We start from the raw sequence: 25,439 nt of genomic DNA, 5'->3' as shown, positions 1-25,439 counted from the left end.
TTTGAGGAAGAGAATCGTGATCAGATGTGCCCAGTACTGCTGAGAGGTCAAATTAGTCAATGGCTTATAGTTGACCATTGGATTTAACAACAAGGAGGTCATTAGTGGCCTTGTTCAATGCAGTGTTGGGAGTGAAAGCCTCATAAAAGTGGATCTAGGTTAAGCTGAGAAAAGAGAAATTGGAGGCAATGAGTACGGCCAACGCAAGGAGTTTTGCTTTAAATGAAAGTGAAAAATTAGGCAGTAGCTGGAGGGAGAAGTAAAGGGAGGTCAGAGAAATGCCGCTAGGAGTGAAGTGTTGGCTATTATAAACTATTTTGAGAAACAAAGAAAAGCAGCCCTGTTGGCAACTGTAAGAAAAGAGTATCTGCTATTGCCATTCTCCCAAGCATTCGGGTACCATTTTGAATATAAGAAGTAACGCCAGGGAATAGAGTAATTGAATACCCTTTGTGCACAGTAAGATGCTTATCAAAAAAGAGTAAAGTATAATTAATTACTTAGAATGCCTGCAAATGTGAGTAATACCTGCTCTATGTCATTTTTATTTTTCTATAAATAATCTCTGACATCACAAATACCTTTGACATCCATTTGAATTTTTATCAATTATTGTGTATATTTATTTTAATATGCATACATTTCAAAATCCATGTTTATGTGTGTGGGTATGTAGGGGTGTGGGTGGGTGTGTGTGTGTGTGTGTGTGTGTGTGTGTATATATATATATATATTTTTTTTTTTTTTTTTTTTTTTGAGATGGAGTCTTTCTCTGTCACCCAGGCTGGAGTGCAGCAGCGCGATCTCAGCTCACTGCAACATCTGTCTTCCAGGTTCAAGCAGTTCTTCTGCCTCAGCCTCCTGAGGAGCTGGGATTACAAGTGCCTGCCACCACGCCCAGCTAGTTTTGAACTCCTGACCTCAGGTGATTTGCCTGCCTCAATCACCCAAAGTGCTGGGATTACAGGCATGAGCCACTGTGCCAGCCTCAAGAGGTATACTTTAAATGGGGATTCAGAAATAACTTCAATTTGTGCAATTTGAATTCTCATTTTGCTTATAATTATACTTTTAGCATTAGTCAAATTAGTAAGCTTTAGTTTCAAAACAGACTTCTTGGTGCAATAATAATTTCTCAGTTCTATCAAATATAAAAATCTGGGCCAGGCCCAGTGGCTTACGCCTGTAATCCCAGCACTTTGGGAGGCTGAGGTGGGCAGATCAGCTGAGGTCAGGAGTTCGAGACCATCCTGGCCAACATGATGAAACCCCGTCTCTATTGAAAATAGAAAAATTAGCAGGGCATGGTGGCATGCACCTATAGTCCCAGCTACCCTGGAGACTGAGGCAGGAGAATCTCTGGAACCTGGGAGGTGGAGGTTGCAGTGAGCCGAGATCATGCCACTGTACTCCAGCCTGGCAAGAGAGTGAGACTCTGTCTCAAAAAAAAAAAAATCTGTTTTATAGAAATACCATCTTACATAGTTCAGATATGAGTTGAGTAGCTTTTAAGTATAAACTTCATGTTTATAAGTAGGTAGCCAAATGAATATGAGTATTTTTTCATTCCTAAAGAAGTAAAAACATATATATAACCAGCCAGTTATATCAGAAGAGATAGTTCAGATTCGAGTTGAGTAGCTTTAAACATAAGCTTCATGTTTATAAGTAAGTTACCAAATGAATATGAGAGTACTTTTTTCATTTCTAAAGAAGTAAAAACACACATGTAACCAGCCAGTTATATCAGAAGACCAAGCCCATAAGCCAGTTTTTTTAACAAATGCTGTTATCTCTGCGTGGGAATTTGAAAGGACTACCACTTAATCAGTAGAAACTTCCCCAGCATATCAAGATATCAGAAACTTAAGAACAAAATGCTGTGCTTTTTTTGCAGTAATACATTTAAATAAATTGAAGTACCTATCTTCCATACATTCATCTTGAGCAAGTTTACACGAAAGTACAAATATAAAGTAGCACAAAGGGAGTCAAGAGGAATATTTTTGCATTCTTTAATGAAAAATTAAGGTGATTTTTTAAAAATATTGTTTTAGCCTCTTTTTGATTAAGTCAGCCTGATATTTTATCCTAAATTATAAATCTCAAATTTTTTTTTCTTACCCAAACTATTATTTTTTAAAATATGGGAGGCCAGGCACAGCGGCTCATGCCTTTGGGAGGCGTAATCCCAGCACTTTGGGAGGCTGAGGCTGGCAGATCACGAGGTCAGGAGATCGAGACCATCCTGGCTAACACAGTGAAACCCCATCTCTACTAAAAATATAAAAAATTAGCCAGGCGTGGTGGCACGTGCTTGTGTTCCCAGCTACTCGGGAGGCTGAGGCAGGAGAATTGCTTGAACCCAGGTGTCGGAGGTTGTAGTGAGCCGAGATTGTGCCACTGCACTTTAGCCTAGGTGACAGAGCGAGACTCTGTATCAAAAAAAGATTAATCTGTCATTGTCTTTTTAATCAGTAGTAGGAGACAGCACGGGAGCACAGTAGTTCCAGATACTTGTCTCACACTGTTTTTTTCTGAATATAAATGGATTTAAACAAACTATTTAAAGTTGTTATAGAATATTATTAAAACATTTATAGTTTATTAGACCAGCAGACAGCATAGTCCCCCATTCACAATCCCAATGTCTGTTGCTACACACCTGTATCCAGTGAGTACATGGTAGAGAAGACTTGAGAAAAAGTCTCATCTTCTTCAAGTTCATAATGTAAGTGACCAGTATTGATGCTTAGACTAAATCCATGTAGAAGAATCAACTTGTTTGGAACTCTGCTCTATTGGGTTAGCCTTGCCAAAATAACACCAGAGAAACTGGATCTGTCATTACTTTATAGTTATTTTATGTGAGTTATTTTAATTAAGTGTTGATGATAGAATATCTAAGATGTATGGGAGATAAAGTACATACTTATGCTTATCAGCAGAATATGCCAACACAAGTATGTCATCTTGTGAACTAAATTAGTTTAGTACTAGTTGGAATTAAAATGTGTTAATCAAGAATGTCTTATCCACTGGGGTGTCAGTAATGTCTGATGGAGATGTTCATGAAAAACAGCAAGGAAACTAAACAAATTATGACATAGAATTATAAAGTAACTTTGACAAAATTCATTTGATGTATAATTTATACATCATTACTTTTCTACAGAAAACGTGTGAAGTATCTCATGGAATTATAAAATTAAAAATATGTGAACATTCTTAAATGAAACATGGCTGAAATAAGGATGTCACAATACTCTGTAGTGATTTTTCAAAGTAATATTCTCAATATTATTTATTTAATACTTACTGATAGCACATGACTTCAAGAGAGTTAACACATTTAAGTTTTAAAAAATGATTTGTTTGTATGTAAAATATAGAATAGCAACATGCAAAATAGAAATCTATAAAGAGAAAATCATATACGGTAAAGAGAATTAACTAAAGAAAAAGGGCACATCATGAATAAAAAGTACTACTTTTTTAAAGAATGTTTATGCTTTTGGTTAAATCTTATAGTAAATGTATTTTTATTACTTTTGCAGAACTATGAATAAATAATTTTACACAGTCATTTTTATCATTTTCTAAAATTGTGTTTTAGATTCTAGAATAATTTTTATGTCATGGAATTCTGTCTTCCTATATCTGTTTCAAACAGTGCATAGAAAATATTAGAGGAAAGATTAAATCTGTCTAAACCCATGTTTACACAAGTCCAAGTAAGATCAATTTGTTATTTGTGTACATAATATAATTACTGAAGATCACCCATATTCTTCTAGGCTCTATTTCACTTTGTACCTTGTGTTTTTACCTAAATGTTGAAGGAAGAAAATTACTTTTTTGGCAAATAACCATTTTCTTACAGGTTTTTAATCTAAAAATGGTTATATGATAAAGACAATATGATATTAAGAGAGCAGAAGGTTTTATATTTTTACTCAAATGCTGAGAATTTTCTTAATGGAAAGAAAACATTTCAACTAAAATATGTTGTTTCTTAGACATGAAGATATAGCATTTACAATATATTTCAGCCTATAAGGTTAGGATCCATGTATGAACATGGCCCTTTATAAGACACACCTGAGAGGCTAACAGCTATGTAGAATTGTTAGCAGTTCTTGTGACTGGTATATGCTTTAGAAAAAGATCAGTAAGTTACCACACTTTTCTCGCAAAATTTTATATAAATTAACCTGATATCCTTTTATGCCAAATGATTCTTACTAAATACTGCTATTCTGTAAAACTACCTAAGACTAATTATTTTCAACCCTGTCACCCCAGAAGTAGTAAGAGAAACCTGAAAACAGGAGGAGAGAATGAAAGGCCATATTAGTCATCCAAATTATAAATTCTCTTGTATATTGTTAATATGGATATTTGGGGTCCCCAACTTGTTTTTTACTTACTCTTGTTAGGGCCTCTGGAAGGTATAATTTATCCTATTTAAGCAAGCAGGATTTCCTCCTCTAGATATACTTTATAAGCATTTTCTCATTAGACAACCAGATACGATATACCAATAGTTTGATTTATTGTTTACCACATCAACATATACTGCCTATTTTTAACAAGAAAAATAAATTGGTCAGGTGAGATTTTATACGATAGGACCAAGCTTTATTACATCTTTTGCAGGGTTTTAGTCTTCCATTAGGGTTATTCATCCCTTGGTCAATGAGTCAGCTACTGAACCAACCAAATATTTACTGAACATTTGCTTCATACATTCTCTTAGAATGTGCTAACTGCTTTCTTTCCTTCTTCGTGAACACATTATAATGAACAACTTTGTTATAATGATGATATTTAATACCATACCCATTTACCACCATTCTCTACCCATCCTCTACTGTTCCCTTAAAAACACAAATAAATGAACTAAAGGCTACATATATTATCAGAACTCCACCAAAAATGTTCAAGAAAAGAGACAGAGCTTTTGAAATTTATTTTATTTCAGCATTTACTTTTTTTTTTTAGTTTGGCAGATCAAGAGCATATGCTAATTAGTGCATTATGTGCAAATTAGCTAGCTTACCTGAAATACCACTACTTTTTCACCTTTCATGTTTGAGTGGTAACTAAAGAATTCCACATTAAGTATTTAATAATGGTTGCACAGTTGATGGGGGCCTGAGAGGAAGTGCCAGATCAAGTGATTTATATATGTACCACATACTTCTTATGACCAACTGACCATAAATGTGACAGGTACATAAGTGTGTGTACCTGCCATTATTCTAAAGGTATTTTGTAGCAGAGTGTCATAAAGAAAAGAAGACTAAGTTGAGAAATTTGGTCTTTGGTTTTCTTTTATATAAAATAAAGAGGATGATCTAGTAAGCTTTAAAAAGTTAAACTTCCTTCTTCAACATGTTTCTAAAAGGCATATGCAAATAAAATTGCATAAGTAATATTTTATTATAAATGTATAATACAGAACTTGCAAAACTTCAAATGAGTAATTTTGTGAAGTAAGAAGTCTTTCGTTAAGTAAATGGTCACTTTGCTAAATTGTTTTATAAGTTTATATTTTCTTAAACCTGGTAATTACATATTTCTTTCAGTCAGGTAAAAAGTTTTGGCGGGACGCTGTGGCTCACACCTGTAATCCCAGCACTTTGGGAGTCATAGGCAGGTGGATCACCTGAGGTCAGGAGTTCAAGACCAGCCTCACCAACATGGTGAAACCTTGTCTCTACTAAAAATACAAAAATTAGCTGAGTGTCTTGGCGTGCGCCTGTAGCCCCAGCTACTCGAGAGACTCAGGCAGGAGAATCACTTGAACTGGGAAGGTTGAGGTTGCAGTGCACCGAGATTGTGCTACTGCACTCCAGCCCAGGCAACAGAGTGAGACTCCATCTCAAAAAAAAAAAAAAAAAGTTTTAAAACTTCAAAGTTTTCAAATTTAGAAGCTAATTTCACATGAATGATTTTATCCTCAAAAAACTCTAAAGTTACTTTAAGTTAGATAAGTCCTGTATGATTGTGTGTTTTAGAATGGTACCTCAGATTTCTAAGTTTTCTGATGTGTAAACTGTCCTAAATGTTAATTTGTTCATTCTAAGGAAATTAGTATTATTCTTTTCTTCATCATTGATTGTTCTAAATTGTGCTCATAAAATAAAAGATAGACTAGAAAATGCTTAGTGATTGACATTTTAGAGGGTTTTTCTTTTTGATTCTCACTTTTTTGTTACTAATTTATACTGAAAGACTAAGATTTAAAGAACTTTCAAAGCCAAGATGAAATATAATGAGATATAAAGTGAAATATAATGAGATATAAGGTGATTTATACATTGCTACATCAATTTTAGTTATTCTAAGAAATGTTGGCCTTATTTTAAGGATTAATTACCTTGACATTAAGATCGTTGTTGCTCTGATAGTATTTTGTTTTCTTTCCTCTAAAGTGGAGTTCCTTCATATCAGAGTATATATATTATACTAAACTGTGCTAAATCCACTATGATAAATGGTATAAATAAAGTACTGATGAAGTAGGGGAAATGGAGCCTATAGAAATTCTTTAAAGAGAAGGTGATGTTCCAAAACTGGCCATTGGGGAATTAATAGAAATTTGCTTGGCAGAGAAAGGAGAGTACAGTGTAATCTCAAGGAATAGAGAATATTTTGGTGTTGGGGAATCACATTTATATGGGATTTTTAGATTTTGTTGACAATGTTAGAAAATATTAACAAAATTAACATTTGAACAATGTGTAATTTAAGATGTACAGTTTTATCATATATATCTTAAAAGCAGTTAGGGCTTAAAGTAGTTTGTATCACTTGTAATTTCAGGTAAATAGTTAATAAAAAAAAGTTTCATTAAGGAGCCTGGGACCTTCAGAAAGAAAAGACTTGGACTGAGGGATCGACCTTTAGCTAACATGAGGATGAGAAAGAGCTGGTTCCTTCTAATTCTTAGGGAATTGAGATAAAAAGCTAAGGGCCTATGAAAGATTAAAATAAGGAGAGGCGAAACTACTGTTTTTGTGCTAGCAGAAAGGACAAGAAATAAAGGAAAACGGAAGTCTAAAATTCCATGAATAATTCTTGATATAATAGAGAAATAATTATTTAAAACATAATGGCATTCATTCTGAAGTAAATTATGATTCTAAATGGTGTAATTTTTTCTCCAAAAGGCTAGTTGGAGGAAATGAGCTGAACATTTGGTTTGTGTTTCTATTAGAGTATTCTTTTCTTTCATTTTGTCACCAAATATTTATTGATTATCTTTGCTTCGTATATTATTTTTTCTACTTTGGGTTATCACATTTATTTTAGGCTGTTTTAGTTTGGGCTACTATAATAAAATGCCATAGATGAGGAAACTTAATCAACAAAAATTTATTCTTTGGAGTTCCAAAGGCTGGGAAGTCCAATATCAAGGTGCCAACCAATTTGACTCCTGGTGAGCACCCTCCTCCTGGCTTGCAGATAGCCATAATGCCAGAAAGAGAGAGAGAGAGAGAGAGAGAGAGAGAGAGAGAGAGAGAGAGAGAGAGAGAATGAGAATGAATCTCTCTTGTGCCTCTTTTTATAGGAGTACTTATCCCATTTATGAGGGCTCCACTCTCATGACTTAATTACCTCTCAAAGATCCCACTTCCAAATACTGTCACATTGGAGATTAGGGTTTTAACTTAGGAATTTTATGGAGACATAAACATTCAGTCCATAGCATACACGGATAACTAGAACATGTAGAAATGAGGATTTATACCTATAAATGTAGTTTCCATATGTCAGAGTAATAACTATGCTACCCAATTTCTCTTATAAAGTAAATAAGCTTACCTTATGAGTTTTTCCTAATCTGGAAACTGTTTTAAAAGCATAGCCTTGATCTTCAGTATTCATAGCACTACATGTTCTATCAAATAGGGATGATGTAATATGACTTTTGAGGAAAGACACCAGATTGAAATATTATTTTCTCTGGGTTTTTATTGATACTTGCCATTTGGTGAAGAGAACATTCTATTTGTCTCAGATTAGTAGACTGATGTAGAAAACAGTTTTTATAGAAAATTGTTTCTCCTATTAATTACAAGACTATGAACCTTGAAAAATCCTAATCAGAGGGCAGTCATCTTTATCTGCTTTGTTCACTGATGTATCTAGCCACTTAGAACAGTGCCTTTGTGAGTGTTTAATAAATATTTGATGAGCAGGACATGATGGTTCATACCTGTAATCCCAGCATTTTGGGAGGTCAAGGCAGGAGAATCACTTGAGCCCAGGAGTTTGAGATGAACCTGGGCAACAGAGCAAGACCCTGTCTCCACAATTTTTTTTTTAATGCTCAGGTATAGTGTTGTGTACCACACCTGTAGTCCCAGCTTCTCAGGAGGCTGAGGTGGGAGGATTGCTTGAAGCTGGGAGGTTGAGGCTGCATGGAGCCATGATCATGGCACTGTACTGCATGCCGCCTGTGCAACAGAGTAAGACCCTGTTAATCAATCTATATCAATATCAATATGTCTATATCTATCTATATCTATGTTTTATTCATTCAAACATATATATATATATATGTTGTTTTTGAATGAACAGATTTCTGCCATACTTTCTCATTGATAAGTGTAGCTTTTTTATTCTCCTAATTGACCTTTAATCTGACACAGCAAAGATTTTTTGTTGTTTTTTGGGGTATTTAATCTTTAGGTTTTTCCTTTTCTCTACAAAACATGGTAATAGTTTTCTTCAGCTCCTCGATAAAAATGGTTTGTGCCTTAAGAACATATGCCTTTATCTCCACTCCCTTCCTTACCCACACACACTTCAAATATTTATAGCTATCTCCATTATACTAATCTTTATATTTAAATGTAATACTGAAAATAATTAACAGAATCATGGGTCCCTTATTTTAAAAGGGACTTTAGAAATCATCTGGTTCAAATCTCTCATTTTAAGATTGAGAAAACTAAAGCCCTGAAAGATTATTGGCTCAGGGACACTACTAATTAATAGAGGTACAAAAACTAAAACCCAGGTCCTTGACTCCCAGTCAATGTTATTTCCACATACATTACAAATAATTATTTCCGGGGAAGGCTTTTTCCAGTTAAATTACTGTTTCACCATCATGATACCTTCAGACAAGTATTTGATACTCAAACTTAAACAGAAAAAAGAATGTTCCTCCAAACATAAAGAGTAAACACATTTTAAGAACCAAAGACTCTTTTTTGTCTGTTGTGTTGCGTTGTGTTGTTTTATTTTGTTTTGAGACAGTCTTGCTCTGTCACCCAGGCTGGAGTGCAGTGGTGTGATCTCTGCTCACTACAACCTCCGCCTTCTGAGTTCAAGTGATTCTTCTGCCTCAGCCTCCCACATAGCTGGGATTACAGGTGTGCGCAATCAAGCCCAGCTAACTGTTTTTATTTTTAGTAGAGATAGGATTTTGTCATGTTGGCCAGGCTAGTCTCAAACTCCTGCCCTCAAGTGATCTGCCTACCTCGGCCTCCCAAAGTGCTGAGATAACAGGCATAAGCCACCTCTCCCAACCCAAAGACTCCTGAAGCACTTGTTCTCAAATTGCTAAAACAGGGAATACTGACATGTCTGTCAATAGATATAATTTATATTAGCATAATCTCTGACAGATTAGCATTTTACTATAAAATAATTAAAATTTGTGTTAATATTTTGAATTTCATTTGAAAGCAAATTGACTTCTGAATAGTGAAGTACAGATATTAGTGCACATTTGCTAGTATGCAAACTCTTTTGGATTCTGTTGCTGTGTCTACACAGCTAATTCACTAGGCAGTTGAGGACTTAGGTGGTTACCTGGATAAGGTAAGGATCAATCTGAATATTAAACCATATGTTGTAATAGCACTAATTTTATATTAAAAATACTTTAACCATAGTGATCTTTATGTTTCAGGTAAAAGTAGTAGTTTTTAGCCATATTAACTGATTGTTTTGTCTTTTTGTGTTTTAATTGTGTACATATAGATTAGAGTTTATAAGTGGTTTTCTATTTTTTTTTTTTTTGCCTCCAAAAAACCACACAAATTTGAACTTCTTAAAGGAGACATATAAGAGCAAATAAATGGACTAAAAACAGAATCTGTCTCTTTATCTTGATCTCATTTTGTAGTAACCTGCAGGTTCCCAGCTAGCACATACACTGACCCTCCCTCACAGCAGTAGGAAGGTATAGACAGTTCATTAACATACATTCATTCACAATGCCATCCATTTGGGGAAAAAAAAATTCTCCTTTCACATATTCCATTAAATTAACATTATAACACTATATCATCTTCTTACATTCAGATAAACACACAAATCTCAAGTGTTCTATTTCAAGTGAGGCACTTGTAAATATTTATCTCAACGTTTGACATTTAGTAATATTTTTCACATAATTTTACCTTGTATTCTACTTCAGAGTAGTTTTATTACAGACAAATATTATTAGTAACCTGTTTTTATTTCTCCATGTTTGAAAACTAAATTGATACTATATTTTGAATTAATGAATATATCATAAAACATCATTGCATAAAAGAAAGACAGCCATTACAAACCAATGACATAATATTTATTAAATTTTTTAAATGAATACAGAATTTAAAAGACAGCTTCATAGGTGAAATTAGGTGATTTAGAAAGGAAAGAGAAAATAACAGAGAGAGTGTGAATGTTAGAATAAGCTTCTAGCTGACAGTACATAACTAACTTACCCAATTTACGATAGAGTTTCAAAATGATAAATGAGAGACAACTTTAATCAAATATGTGAAAATTAAATATTTTTAAAATCGACTTTGTTAAAATTGGAAAATCTACTTAAGTTTTATCAGCTGGAGGTGACAATATTACCTGAATAATCTACTGTTTCTGTCCATATAAAATGAACTCCTTGGAGCACATTTACACATTAGAACACAGTGAGCAAAAAGCCGAAATGCTTGCTTATTTGTGAAATTCCTTTTGTTGGTTTGTCAGACTCTGCAAAAGATACTATAGGAAAAATCTATACAGCATTACCTAGGACTTTATTTTTCAGAGGCTCCTTTTAAAACCGCTCTGGAAAACATGAGTAGCCATGTCTTCCAAGCCTAATTTCTAAAAATATTTGTAGAAAATACATTCTACATGTAGGATTTAATTATGTAAAGCACTATAAATGTGATGTCCCCAAACCTTTGTCTATTTACTATATATTAATTCTTAATTTATATTAATTCATTCTTACTATCTTAATATTCAACCCTTTAGATTTGATATTTGCTTATATTACATGTAAGGAACATCTTACATTTATGTAATTATATGTTGAGATGTAATTAAACAAAATTATAGTTTTTCTGTTGTTTCTAGAAAAATAATCAAATTTTAAATAATTTAGTAAACTTATAAAATTTTGGTGCCTAAGTCTGAATGATCAAAAATGGTCTCCTTCTACCTAAACGTTTCACTAAAATGTTGCTTTTAGGATATTTTTCGGACAATTTCTGTACTGACAGATTCAGTACATCTTAGGAGCCTCTGATTCATCCAACAACATAAATTAACTTGACTTTTAATATAAGACCATTTTTTCTTTTATTAAAAATATATACTTTATAATCACCTAGGGTCAAAATATGCAAAGAAATTTCAACTTTAAAATTTGTAGTCAATTATTTATTTATTTATTTATTTATTTATTTATTTTTGGTCAAATTTTTTTTTAAAGAAATGAAATCTTACTGTGTTGTCCAGGCTGGAGTGCAGTGGCTATTTACAGGCATGGTCATCATGCTCCACAGCCTCTAACTGTTGAGCTCAAGTAATCCTTCTGCCTCAGCCTCACGAGTAGGTGGGACTATAGGTGTGTGCCGACAAACCCACAGCGTCAGTTTTGAGCTATAAGAAACTTGTGGCTTTTTTGACTACAAATAACCCTTGGAAAAGAAATTTATTTATCATTTTAAACAAAGGTATAAAAGAAAAGGTGGAATTTGGCAACTTTAAAATTATTAAAGGAATTGGTAACCAAACCCAACAATTCAATCAGAAGTATCTATATAGAACCTAATAACAGACTGTAAGCTACCTCTGGAGGTCCTTTTTAAGATTAAATTGTCTGCTGCTTAACCTTATTTTTGCCACTAGATATTATTGCCTTAATAATTCACATTTTAAAAAGATTTTGCTATAGTTACTTTAGTCAGCTTTTATGTTTATTTTCTTTGGAAAATTTTCTAGATAGTCTATAAAGTAAATAATGACATGGTAATTTTTCTTAGAAGAATTTATTATAATGAAAGTAGCCCAAAGTACATTGATTTGTGATTTGATTAATTCTAAAATTTTTTTAAGTAGTTTATTTTCAGATCTATATTTTACATTGTACTGTTTTTTGTTTTGTTTATTTGTTTGTTTTACTTCAATAGCCTTTTATGTCACCTCGGTACCCTGGAGGTCCAAGGCCCCCATTGAGGATACCTAATCAGGTAAGATTTATGTGCTATTTAAGTTTTTTGTAAGAATCTTGAAAATGTCACATATATTTATTTATCCTATAAAAATATGAACTTATCCTTTTTCTGTCCCATTTAATGCTATTTCTGGTCATATGTCATCTGCTTCAAGGATTGGCAAACTACAGCTCATAAGCTGGCTGTTTTTTGTAAATAAAGTTTTATTGAAAAGCAGCCACACAGATCTATTTATGTATTGTCTGTGGCTACTTTTACACTACAATACAGATTTAGGTGGTCATGGTAGAGACCATATATGTCCAGCAACCCTAAAATGTTACTATTTGGATCTTTACAGAAAAAAAGTTTGCTCATTCTTGGAGTCTACCTTATACTTTGAACCTAATGTTTTAAAATTACATAATTTTGGTAAATGCTGATTATCCTCCCATTTAAAGAATGACAATAAAGTTTTCCATGAACATACTTTTGTTTACTTTCATATAATATGGTTTCAATATCATGGCTCTAACATTTGTTTACCCAATTATAATGACAGATTAGGCAAATTATTAGCTGCTTCTAGAAGAGTTGGATCTGTTAATAAATATTTAACAATAAATCTTCCAACATTTTAATCTATGAGAGTGCTACAATTTCATAATGTTTTGTTCTCAGATAGCTTTTTATTAATACCACAATTATTTGCTGAAAAGGATAAAATATAATTTTTACTCACAAAGAATTTATAGTTTAGTTTTAGGATATAGGCAATGTGCATGTATGTAACCCAAGAAGAAATTAAATGCTTAACACTACGGAATACTTGTGTCAAGATAATCATCTTGTAACTTTCTCTAGTGCTGTTATTTGTATACCTAGCTTTATCCCATATTTAAAGTAAACCCTGTAATCACAATAAATTATCTTTTTCATTCTTATTCTCTTTCCATTTCCACTTTCTTCCCTACCAAAAATGGAACAAGAAAGTTAAAACTACTAATTTACTTGACAGCAGCAGAATTCTGCTTCTCCTCTCCTAACTGTTACTGAAATTATGCTGTCTTTGAGGTGTCTCCGTCTGCTGGTGCTCTCTGCTTCTAGCGCTCAGCAGAAAGTGCTAGCAACCCAGATTCACCCCCAGGGGAGACCTTTCAGTAGGAAGCAGCGCTGGGTCATCTCATGATAACAGTGCTTGGCAGTCCTCCTCACATTAGCAGCCGGAGCATTTTTCTCCTACATACTGAATCTGCATTCAGTACATCAGGCCAGGGGAACATGGCATGAAATAGGAAAGGGAAGTGCACAGATGCCAAGTGTTACAACATAAGGGAATTTTATTTTCTCTGTGGGTGAACCTGTATATATTGACAGTCAGATCTACTTATATAGGTGCCGGAGTCTTTTAAATTTCTTTTTAAAGAAATGTGCATCTCTTATTGGAGGCTTCATGATTTTTCAGACATTCCATCCATAGCTTTGTTTATTATATAGGTCTAGGAAGTTCCAAAAATCTGTATTAGGGAAGTATGAAATTCTAGTATAAGTGTGTTATTAGACTTTTTGACTTCATATATTGTGTCTCAGTGATGAAAATGGATAACATTATTGCAACTGCATTCAAGTGACATTATTGAAATGCTTGCCATGTATAAGATGCTATCCTAGGTTCCATATCCTAGGTTCCATAGAGACTAACAAAATGTAAAGATCAGTTTCAGGAAGAGGTTGGTGGTGGGAATGTGAAACTGTAAACGTAGATTGTTGAAAATTTTTAAGAACAGCTATGTAATATCTTTAAATTTTTAAAAGAGACAATTAAAAAGTTAAAGATAATAAAAAGTTATTATACAGGCTCTCTTTCTTCAAGAATCTTAAACGGTCTTTACCTAAAAGTATTTTAAAACAATTGTACTCTTCTCTCAGATATTCTTTTTGTCCATTCCCACCATCCCCACAATGCACACACATACATACACATTTAGTTAAGCTTCGTTAATTCGAACAGCTATCATCCAAACTTAAAATAATTTTCATTTATACCATTTTTTAAAAGAGTCTTGTTAATAATATAAATAATATTGTTTTAGGAAATGTTTAACCTAGTTAGGAGCATGAACTTTTCAAGCATAAACATGGTTTCTCAGTTTTGTTATGTAATCATTAGTGTAGAATGGGCAAAACTATTTTTGGTGATTAATTGGAATGATGTATGTAAAAACACAAATATGGCCAGGCATGGTAGCTGACATCTGTAATCCCAGCACTTTGGGAGGCTGAGGCAGGAGAATCACCTGAACCCAGGAATTTGAGATCAGCCTAGGCAACACTGGAAAATTTTGTCTCTAAAAAATAAACAAATAATAAAATTTTAAAATCCACAGTTGTGCTTATTTTTAAATTTAGTTTTCATGTTAATTGGTCTTAAACAAATGAAATTATGTTTTATTAAGAATTTGTATCTAAGGAAATAGAGATATTAATCTCTTCAGTGGTGTTGACTAATCATTTTGAATATGTAAAAGACATTTCTTTAATAAACAGATTTTACTCAATTTGTAGTTACTAATGATTAGACTACAGATTTAAATTTTAGTTTTCTTGGAACCATTTTTATGGTTCTGGATTAAATCCATAAGGATGTATATTCTTTGTATATATAGTACTGGGTATTTGGAATATAGTATAATGTCACTATGTTGTACAAATACACGAAGGGATAATAATGTCTAAAATGATGAAAGGAAAATAAAATTACAAAACTGTGCAATAGAGCAGAGGATAAATGTGTGAAGAAATATGAAACATAGAAGTTAAATCTACAAAATACATTTGACTATACAGTTTTGCATTGGAATTGGTTCGACTCTCAAAAGGGGTCTTTGGTGTTGGAGCATCTATAACCTGGAACAGAGTGAGTCTTTATCCTTCTCATGGATAAAATATCCAATCAGAAAAAGTCACAGTATTCATTCAACACTATCTTGAGGAAATCAGGACAGCCAGAAATGCAGAGAATGTTAATGAGATGAGACACCAAGAATAATTTAACTATTGATCTATTGATTCTGTAGAATTTTAAAACTTTATGTTTCTTAAGATTTCTGAAACACTGTCAACAGATAATATCAATTAAGAAAACACATTGTTAATTCTGTTGTCCATTTTGTACTCTAAAGTTGAATTTGGTATTCTAAGAACACACTACATCTGACCATTCTACTGAAATCTTCATATATTTGTGCAATAATAGATGAGTGGTTTAATAAATTATCATATTTTGAAATGATGAAATAGTATGTACATATTAAAAGTCATGTTATAGAATTAAATTTATTGAGATGATAAAATGTTGTACCTGTTTAATATGTTAGTGATTAATTATTAAAAGCGTAAAGGAGCCTCTTTGGCCAGTAGAGAATATCCCTTTCTATTATTAGGAACTCCTTATTTTTTGTTTTTATGATAGTTACACTAACATTTAAATTATTATTTCAAATCCAACAAGGCAAGATTAAAATATATTATTTTCTTATGACTTTGAATTTTGAGTTTATCCTGGGATATATACCTTTTTATAATTATGTTCTACCTTTGTAGGGAAAGAAAATTAATAAACAAATTTATTCTTATCCTTCTCAAACCAAGAAAATTTTGCATAGTGAATCCTATACAATCTTACCCAATTTAAGTTATAGTTTGATGAAGGATTTATGATACAATGTTCACTTCTTTTGCCAAAGCATACCTCATTATCTTATAGTCATTGTATCGTAGATATACCCCTTTTTGGATATAAGTCAATACATAGAATATATTGCCATCTGTTTAGTTAGGAACTTCACAAGGCTATCCAAAATCACTCTCAAAAATACTAATTCATTCAGCAGATACTTGTTGAGGTTTACTGTGTGCCAGGCACCATTCTAGATGTGGGGAATACATTGGTGAACAAACTAATGAAATTCTCTCTTGTGGAGCTAACATTCTAATGCAGCACTGCCCAATAGAGCTTTCTGGGATGATGGAAATATTTTATACCTACATTATCATATACAGTAGTTTTAGTACTTTGAGCACTTGAGATAGGACTAGTGTAAGTGAATAACTAAATTTTTAATTAAATTAATTTTAATTAAATTTAAATAGCTGCATGTGGTAAAAGACAATTTGAACAGCACATTTGCAGTCGTTGAAATATAGAAAAAAGAAAAGTATAAACATATATATATATGTCAAATGGTGAGTTGTGCTATGGACACAAATATCTTCCTACACTAAATTTAATATCCTTTGTGTTGATATTGTCATTTTAGAGAAATAAAATGACAGTGGTGTGTTTAAAAGGACCTAAATATCTAGCATCTTAGGTCCAAAGGCCAGCAATATATAACTGAGCAAGTTTGCTTAGACTTTCTGGGCTTTGGTTTTCTTACCTGTAAAATGGGAATGGACTTGAGTGTTTCTAAAGTCTTCTAGTTCTGTTATTTGTTGATTAAATGATTCTACTTCATTTTATATCATTGGAGGCCCATAAAAAATTTGGTACATCCGAATTGTTACTGAATTAAATCTTAAAAGCATTGAGAAATTCACCATTTTTTTTTTATCATCAGTGAGCATTTATATAATGGTAGTCCAGGAAACATACAGGCAAACTTCATTTTACTATGCTTCACAGATTTGTTTGTTTGTTTATTATACTTTAAGTTCTGGGGTACATGTGCAGATCATGCAAGTTTGTTACATAGTTATACATGTGCCATGGTGGTGGTTTGCTGCATCTGTCACCCTATCATCTACATTAGGTATTTTTCCTAATGCTATCCCCCTGTAGTCCCCCACCTCCTGCTATTCCTCCCCTAGCCCCCCATCCCCAAGGTCCCAGTGTATGATATTCCCCTCCCTGTATCTGTGTTTTCTCATTGTTCAACACCCACTTATGAGTGAGAACATGAGGTGTTTGGTTTTCTGTTCTTGTGTCAGTCTGTTTAGAATGATGGTTTCCAGTTTCATCCGTGTCCCTGCAAAGGACATGAACTCATCCTTTTTTATGGCTGCATAGTATTCCATGGTGTATATGTGCCACATTTTCTTTACCCAGTCTATCATTAATGGGCATTTGGGTTGTTTCCAAGCCTTTGATATTGTGAACAGTGCCACAATAAACATACATATGCATGTGTCTTTATAATCGAATGATTTATAATCCTTTGGGTATATACCCAGTAATAGGATTGCTGGATCAAATGGTATTTCTAGATCCTTGAGGAATTGCCACACTGTCTTCCACAATGGTTGAATTAATTTATGCTTCCACCAACAGTGCAAAAGCATTCCTATTTCTTCACATCCTCTCCAGCATCTGTTGTCTCCAGACTTTTTAATGATCACCATTCTAACTGGTGTGAGGTGGTATCTCAATGTGGTTTTGATTTGAATTTGTCAAATGACCAGTGATGATGAGCTTTTTTTTGTATGTTTGTTGGCTGCATAAATGTCTTGTTTTGAACAAGTGTCTGTTTATATCCTTTGCCCACTTTTTGATGGGGTTGTTTTTTTCTTGTAAATTTGTTTAACTTCTCCATAGATTCTGGATATTAGCCCTTTGTCAGATAGGTAGATTGCAAAAATTTTTTCCCATTCTGTTGGTTGCTGGTTCACTCTATTGATAGCTTCCTTGGCTGTGCAGAAACTCTTAAATTTAATTAGATCCCATTTGTCTATTTTGGCTTTTGTTACTATTGCTTTTGATGTTTTAGTCATGAAGTCCTTGCCCATGCCTATGTTCTGAATGGTATTGCCTAGGTTTTCTTCTAGAGTTTTTATGGCATTAGGCCTCATGTCTAAATCTTTAATCCATCTAGAGTTAATTTTTGTATAAGGTGTGAGGAAGGAATCCAATTTCAGCTTTCTGCATATGGTTATCCAGTTTTTGCAACACCATTTATTAAGTAGGGAATCCTTTCCCCATTGCTTGTTTTTGTCAGGTTTGTCAAAGGTCAGATAGTTATAGTTGTGTGGTGTTCTTTCTGAAGCCTCTGTTCTGTTTCATTGTTCTATATCTCTGTTTTGGTACCAGTACCATGCTGTTTTGAGTACAGTAGCCTTGTAATATAGTTTGAAGTCAGATAGTGTGATGCCTCCAGCTTTGTTTTTTTTGTTTGTTTTTTGCTTAGGATGTCTTAGCTATATGGGCTCTTTTTTGGTTCCATATGAAGTTTAAGGTGTTTTTTTCCAATTCTATGAAGAAAGTTATTGGTAGCTTGATGAGGATAGCATTGAATCTATAAATTACTTTGGGCAGTATGGCCATTTTCATGATATTGATTCTTTCTAACCATGAGCATGGAATATTCTTCCATCTGTTTGTGTCCTCTCTTATTTCCTTGAGCAATGGTTTGTATTTCTCCTTGAAGAGGTCCTTCACATCCCTTGTTAGGTGTAATCCTAGGTATTTTATTCTCTTTGTAGCAATTGTGAATGGGAGTTCACTCATGATTTGGCTCTGTGTTTGTCTGTTATTGGTGTATAGGAATGCTTGCTATTTTTACACATTGATTTTGTATCCTGAGACTTTGCTGAAGTTGCTTATCAGCTTAAGGAGATTTTGGGCTGAGACAACGGGTTTTTCTAAATATACAAGCAATGTCATCTGCAAACAGGGACAATTTGACATCCTCTCTTCCTATTCAAATACGCTTTATTTCTTTCTCTTGCCTGATGGCCCTAGCCGGAACTTCTAATACTATGTTGAATAGGAGTGGTGAGAGAGGACGTCCTTGTCTTGTGCCAGTTTTCAAAGGAATGCTTCCAGTTTTTGCTCATTCAGTATGATATTGGCCATGGGTTTGTCTTAAGTAGCTCTTATCATTTTGAGGTACAATCCATCGATACCTAGTTTTTTGAGAGTTTTTAGCGTAAAGGGCTCTTGAATTTTGTCAAAGGCCTTCTCTGCATCTATTGAGATAATCATGTGGTTTTTGTCTTTGGTTCTGTTTATGTGATGGATTACATTTATAGATTTGCGGATGTTGGACCAGCCTTGCATCCCTGGGATGAAGCTGACTTGATTGTGATGGATAAGCTTTTTGATGTGCTGTTGGATTTGGTTTGCCAGTATTTTATTAAAGATTTTTGCATCAATGTTGATCATGGATATTAGCCTGAAATTTTCTAGTTGCATCTCTGCCAAGTATTGGTATCAGGATGATGTCGGTCTGATAAAATGAGTTAGGGAGGATTCCCTCTTTTTTTATTGTTTGGAATAGTTTCAGAAGGAATGGTACCAGCTCTTCTTTGTACCTCTGGTAGAATTCAGCTGTGAACCTATCTGGGCCTGGACTTTTTTTTTGGTTGGTAGGCTATTAATTGCCGCCTCAACTTCAGACCTTGTTATGGGTCTATTCAGGAATTCAGCTTCTTCCTGGTTTAGTCTTGGGAGGGTGTAAGTGTCCAGGAATTTATCAATTTCTGCTAGATTTACTGGTTTATTTGCATAGAGGTGTTTTTAGTAATCTCTGATAATAATTTGTATTTCTGTGGGATCGGTGGTGATATCCCCTTTGTCATTTTTTATTGCTTCTATTTGAATCCTCTCTCTTTTCTTTTTTACTAGTCTGGCTAGTGGTCTATCTATTTTGTTGATCTTTTCAGAAAACCAGCTCCTGGGTTTATTGATTCTTTTGAAGGGTTTTTTGTGTCTCTATCTCCTTCAGTTCTGCTCTGATCTTAGTTATTTCTTGTCTTCTGCTAGCTTTTGAATTTGTTTGATCTTGCTCCTCTAGTTCTTTTGATTGTAACGTTAAGGTGTTGATTTTACATCTTTCCTCACTTCTCTGGTGGGCATTTAGTGCTATAAATTTCTCTCTAGACACTGCTTTAAATGTGTCCCAGAGATTCTGGTATGTTGTGTCTTCATTCTCATTGGTTTCAAAGAACATCTTTATTTCATTATTTATACAGTAGTCATTCAGGAGCAGGTTGTTCAGTTTCCATGTAGTTGTGCGGTTTTGAGTGAGTTTCTTAATCCTGAGTTCTAGTTTGATTGTACTGTGGTCTGAGAGACTGTTATGATTTCCATTCTTTTGCATTTACTGAGGAGTGATTTACTTCCAATTATGTGGTCAATTTTAAAGTAAGTGCAATGTGGTGCTGAGAAGAATGTATGTTCTTTGAATTCAGGGTGGAGAGTTCTGTACATGTCTATTAGGTCTGCTTGGTCCAGATCTGCATTCAAGTCTGGATATCCTTGTTAATTTTCTGTCTTGTTGATCTGTCTAGTATTGACAGTGGGTTGTTAAAGTATCCCACCATTATTGTGTGAGAGTCTAAATCTCTTTGTAGGTCATTAAGAACTTGCTTTATGTATCTGGGTGCTCCTATATTGGGTGCATATATATTTAGGATAGTTAGCTCTTCTTGTTGCACTAATCCGTTTACCATTATGTAATGCCCTTCTTTGTCTCTTTTGATCTTTGTTGGTTTAAAGTCTGTTTTAGTCTGTTTTATCAGAGACTAGGATTGCAACCCCTGGTTTTTTGGGTTTTTTTTTTTTTTTTTTTTTGCTCTCCGTTTGCTTGGTAGATCTTCCTCCATCCCTTTATTTTGAGCCTGTGTGTCTTTGCACATGAGATGGGTTTGCTGAATAAGAGCACACCGGTGGGTCTTGACTTTTTATCCACTTTGCCAGTCTATGTCTTTTGATTGGGGCATTTAGCCCATTTACATTTAAGGTTAATATTGTTATGTGTGAATTTGATCCTGCCATTTTGATGCTAGCTGGTCGTTTTGCCCATTAGTTGATGCAGTTTCTTCATAGTGTCGATGGTCTTCACAGTTCAGTATGTTTTTGCATTCGCTGGTACTGGTTGTTCCTTTCCATGTTTAGTGCTTCCTTCAGGAGCCCTTGTAGGGCAGACCTGGTGGTGAGGAAATCTCTCAGCAGTTGCTTGTCCATAAAGGATTTGATTTCTCCTTTGCTTATGAAGCTTAGTTTGGCTGGATATGAAATTCTGGGTTGAAAATTCTTTTCTTTTAGGATGTTGAAAACAAAGTTTTATGGCAACCCTGCATTGAGCAAGTCAAGTGCCATTTATCCAATACCATGTGCTCACATTGTGTCTCTGTGTCACATTTTAATAATTCTCATAATATTAAAATTTTTTCATTATCGTATCTCTTACGATGATCATTGATTTTGATGTGTTTTAGGGTGCCACAAACCATACCCATACAAGACATTGAACTTAATCCATAACTCTGTATGTTTTGACTGCTTAGCCACTCCCTGATCACTGTTCCTCTCCTCAGGCTTCCCTACTTCCTGAGATACAACGGTATTGAAATCAGGCCAATTAATAACCCTAAAATGGCCTCTAAGTGTTCAAGTGAAAAGAAGAGTTGCATGTCACTCACTTTAAATCAGAAGCTGAAAATGATTACATTTAGTGAGGAAGGCATGTCAGAAGCTGAGATAAGCCAAAAGCTAGGCCTCTTGTGCCAAACAGCCATGTTAGGAATGCAAAGGAAAAGTTCTTGAAAGAAATTAAAAGTGCTACTCCAGTGAACACAGAAATGATAAGAAAGCAAAACAGCCTTATTGCTGATAGAAGAAAGTTTTCATGGTCTGGATAGAAAATCAAACCAGTCACAATATTCCCTTAAGCCAGAGCCTAATCCAGAGCAAGGCCTTAAGTTTCTTCAATTCTGTGAAGGCTGAAAGAGCTAAGGAAGCTGCAGAAGAAAAGCTTGAAGCCGGCAGTCAGATTTGTTCATGAAGTTTAGGAAAGAAGCTGTCTCCAGAAAATTTACTTGCAAGGTGATGCAGCAAGTGCTGATGATTCTACTGCAGAAAGTAGCCCAGAAAATCCAGCTAAGATAATTGATGAAGATGGCTACACTAAACTGTTGGAAGAAGATGCCATCTAGGACTTTCATAGCCAGAGTCAGTCAATTGCTTCCTTTAGAGCTTTAAAGGACAGGCTGATTTTCTTATTAGAGAGTAATACAACTGGTGACCTTAAGTTGAAGCCAGTGCTCATGTACCATTCTGAAAATCCTTGGTCCCTTAAAAATTACACTAAATCTGGCCAGGCGCAGTGGCTCACACCCATAATCTCAGCACTCTGGGAGGCTGGGGTGTGTGGATAACTTGGGGTCAAGAGTTCAAGACCAGCCTGGCCAACATGGTGAAGCCCCATCTCTACCAAAAAATACAAAAAATTAGCTGGGCTTGGTGGCATACACCTGTAGTCCCAGCTACTCGGGAGACTGAAGTGGGAGAATTGCTTGAACCCAGGAGGCAAAGGTTGCAGTGAGCCAAGATCCTACCATTGCTCCCCAGCCTGGGCAACAGAGTGAGACCTTGTCTAAAAAAAAAAAAATTACACTAAATCTACTCTACCTGTCCTTTATAAATGGAACAACAAAGCCTGGATAACAGTGCATCTTTTTACAGCATGATTTAATGACTATTTTAAGCCCAGTGTTGAAACCTACTACTCAGAGAACAAGATTCCTTGCTTTTTTACTGCTCCTTGACAACACGTCTTATACCCAAGAGTGTAAGACAACATCCGTTCTGCAGCCCATGAATCAAGAAATAATTTTGCTTTCAGTTCTTTATTTTTTTTTTTTTGAGACGGAGTTTCACTCTTGTTGCCCAGACTGGAGTGCAATGGTGCAATCTCAGCTCACTGCAACCTCTGCCTCCTGGGTTCAAGTGATTCTCCTGCCTCAGCACCCTGAGTAGCTGGGACTACAAGGTGCTGGTCTTGGGGGAATGGGAAATGACTCTAGGTGGACAATGTTCTAACATTAGAAAATGGGCGAATTTTGTGGTATGTAAATCATGCATCAGTAAAACCTTTTTAAAAATAGCGTAACCATGGACAAATTAACAGATTAGTTACATATTAAACCTTGTTTTTTTATCATTGAAAAGGATGAATAATAATAACTTTATAAGATTGTTATAAACATTGAATAAAATACTAAAGGACTTAGCTCAATTCCTGACACTAATGCACTGGCTCACAAGTGTATACACCATGGATATGTTGTTTGTTTTTATTATGCACCCATATCATTAGTGTTATTTTTTTCTGTCAGTGTGTAGATCTTTTATAAAACAAAGAATGTGACCAGGCACTGTGACTCACAACTGTAATCTCAGCATTTTGGGAGGCTGAGGCGTGTGGATCACTTGAGGTCAGGAGTTCAAGACCAACCTGGTCCAAAATGGAGAAACCCCGTCTCTACTAGAAATACAAAATTTAGCCAAACAAGATAGTGGGTGCCTGTAATTCCAGCTACTCAGGAAACTGAGGCAGAAGAATCACTTGAACCTGGGAGGTGGAGCTTGCAGTGAGCAAAGATCACACCATAGTACTCCAGCCTGAGCGAAAGAGCGAGACTCTGTCCCAAAAAAAAAGAAGAAAGAATGCGTGCCAAAATTTGTGACTAAACAAATCCGAATGGAATACCTTTAACATGTTAAAAATGTAGAAATAATATGTCACAGATGTATACATTTTTTCTGACATTAAAGGTTTAAAAAATGCAGCAAGTATCTCCCTTTTGATGCACAAAGCTACTATCTGGTCGTCCCAAGGCTGATAAAAATGTTTTAAAAGTTAGAGATTTCACTTACTCTACAAGACAAACAGTGATGAGTAAAGAGTTAAATTTAGATTAAAAAAAACATTCATTTTGAAAACCAATTTGATATTGGTTAAGACTTCTGTAAGATTATGCTGTATTTTTAAGTGGTGAACAGAAACAAGAAGGGCTTCTCAGTTGTTCTGATATTCCAAGATAAACTAGAAACAGTAAAGTTTTGAAGAAAATGGTTTATAGACAATAAAACATCATTGTCTATTATGAGACAGAAATTAAGTGTCAAAGTTCAGAGTGTATAACTAATCATTTGGAGAATTGAAAAAAGAAAGACTCTGGCCAGGCATGGTGGTTTATACCTATGACCCCAGCACTTTGGGAGGCCAAGGCAGGAGGATTGCTTGGGGCTAGGAGTTCAAGACCAGCCTGAGCAACATAGTGAGACCCCATCTGTATAAAAAAATAAAAATAGGCCGGGCGCAGTGGCTCACATCTGTAATCCAGCACTTTGGAAGGCCAAGGCAGGCAGATTGTGAGGTCAAGAGTTCAAGACCAGCCTGGCCAAAATGATGAAACCCCATCCCTACTAAAAATACAAAAATTAGCCAGGCAGTGGTAGGTGCCTATAACCCCAGCTACTTGGGAGGCTAAGGCAGGAGAATTGCTTGAACCTGGGAGGTGGATGTTGCAGTGATCCAAGATGGCACCACTGCACTCTAGCCTGGGTGCCAGATCAAGACTCCATCTCGAAAAATAACATAAAATAATAAAAATAAAAAATTAGGTGGGTGTGGTGGCAGGCATCTGTAGCCCCAGCTACTTGGGAGGCTACAGCAGAGGATAGCTTGAGCCCAGGAATTTGTGGCTGCAGTGTTCTTTGATCATACCACTGCACTGCAGCCTGGGCAGCTGAGTCAGACCTTGTCTTTAAGAAATTAAAAAATAAAAATTAATTTTTTAAAAAGCAAGAACTTTAAGTTCACAATTGAATATAGTATCGATTAGTCATACATTTTTAGTCCTCCTCTTACATCATTTATTTATAACTTTTGACAGTGTTGGCTACTTTTTCCTCCTTGAAACTCTCCTCGGGCATTCTGAGATGTTGGTCTTAGTCTCCGTCCTAATTTCATGCCTATTCTATTTCAGTTTCTTTTTTTAGTTCTTCTTGGTATTTTTAAAGAATTAAATATTTTATCTTCTCCCTTCTCATTCTTTGAACTCTGTTTCATTCTTACGACTTTATCACTAGTGATTCCTAAAATTGTCAGTTTAAACCCTATTGCTTTTATTCCTTCAATAAACATTTATTGTTCTATGACAGTAGACACTATGGATAGAGTCCCTACTTTTGTA

General features: G+C 34.7%; 1 protein-coding gene across 4 annotated transcripts in view; it reads left to right on the top strand.

Moving 5' to 3' along the window:
• SSBP2 (single stranded DNA binding protein 2) overlaps positions 1-25,439 on the top strand; it is a 336,503-nt gene that overhangs the window by 255,815 nt on the left and 55,249 nt on the right. For all 4 annotated transcript variants that reach the window (XM_012477556.3, XM_012477555.3, XM_012477552.2 and 1 more), the window contains one exon: positions 12,438-12,497. In XM_012477556.3, coding sequence (XP_012332979.2) covers positions 12,438-12,497 — 60 coding nt within the window. The remainder of the gene's footprint in view (positions 1-12,437; positions 12,498-25,439) is intronic.

Source organism: Aotus nancymaae, unplaced genomic scaffold (genome assembly GCF_030222135.1).
Source record: "Aotus nancymaae isolate 86718 unplaced genomic scaffold, 86718_ANA_hifiasm-v0.15.2.pri h1tg000014l, whole genome shotgun sequence".
Taxonomy (NCBI): Eukaryota; Metazoa; Chordata; class Mammalia; order Primates; family Aotidae; genus Aotus; species Aotus nancymaae.
Note: the sequence above shows the minus strand (reverse complement) of the source record. Positions and strands in the feature narration are given on the sequence as shown.